Source organism: Bison bison, unplaced genomic scaffold, assembly GCF_000754665.1.
Source record: "Bison bison bison isolate TAMUID 2011002044 unplaced genomic scaffold, Bison_UMD1.0 scf7180017864371, whole genome shotgun sequence".
Lineage (NCBI taxonomy): Eukaryota > Metazoa > Chordata > Mammalia > Artiodactyla > Bovidae > Bison > Bison bison.
The window spans coordinates 7,924,733-7,925,827 of NW_011494943.1; the positions used below are offsets into that span (position 1 = coordinate 7,924,733).

At 60.5% G+C, this 1,095-nt stretch overlaps 1 protein-coding gene across 1 annotated transcript in view; it reads left to right on the plus strand.

The window, feature by feature from the left end:
• The window catches only part of UBALD2 (UBA-like domain containing 2), a 6,011-nt gene extending 4,916 nt beyond the window's left edge, over positions 1-1,095 (plus strand). Inside the window, exon 3 of the mRNA XM_010856508.1 lies at positions 2-1,095. Coding sequence (XP_010854810.1) covers positions 2-328 — 327 coding nt within the window. The 3' untranslated portion in view covers positions 329-1,095. The remainder of the gene's footprint in view (position 1) is intronic.

Consider the following 1,095-nt stretch of genomic DNA (forward strand, 5'->3'; position numbering starts at 1 on the left):
CCCCCAGCAGATGTGTCCCCCCAGCAACACCCCTGCCACACCGCCCAACTTCCCTGACGCGCTGGCCATGTTCTCAAAGCTTCGAGCCTCTGAGGGCCTGCAGAGCAGCAACAGCCCCATGACCGCCGTGGCCTGCTCGCCCCCTGCAAACTTCAGCCCCTTCTGGGCCTCGTCCCCGCCCAGCCACCAGGCCGCCTGGATCCCGCCCTCCTCCCCCACGGCCCACAGCTTCCACCACCTCCACCACCCACAGCCCACGTGGCCCCCCGGAGCACAGCAGGGGAGCACGCAGCAGAAAGCCATGGCGGCGATGGACGGCCAGAGATGAGACTGGATGCCGCCGGGCGCTGGGCTGGAGCTGGGGGGCAGTCCAAGGGCGGGCGGGGGGGGGACTGGGCGCGCGGGGGTTTCCTGAAGATCGCACTGGAAAATTTTATATAAGAGAATTTTTGTGGGTGGGGGGACAGTAAACTTCCTGAGCCACTTGGATCCTTCAGGAGTTTCTCTTCAGGTCCAAGTTTTTTTTTTTTCCCCCTTTTTTAATATATAACTATAATATATATATGAATATATAAAAATAACTAATGTATGTGAGAACGGGGCTGGCCGACGGGGTGTTGGGTCAGTGGGGAAAGGCCAGAGAAGCCACCCAGTGGGCCAGCACCCCTTCCTCCAACCCCAGTCCCAGGGCAGGTGCTTGGGAGCCGGGTGGTGTGATTCTGCAGTCAAGTGGTGCCTGCTCGACGCCTCCTTTCAAAGGTCACACCTGGAATCGGGCGAAGGACCACGGCCTTCCCACTCCCCGTGACAGCTGTGGGAGGCATTCCCGGCGGTGCTGGGTGGCTGAAGGTGTGGGGGCCGCTGCCCACCCCCGGTCAGCGGTGCTCTGGCCGGCGTCGCCTCAGCAGCTAGCTGTGCAGGGCTCGTGTAGGACTTGTGAGCCGGCCCCCAACCCGAGGGCCGCCCAGCCTCTCCCACTGTGTGCCCGGCCGTGGACAGCAGAGTGGAGGGCTTGCCTTTGGATGGAGTTCCCAAATCAAATCATCTCACCAGGGTGAAATTTTAATTTAAAACTTAAAAGAGACTTTTCTAAAA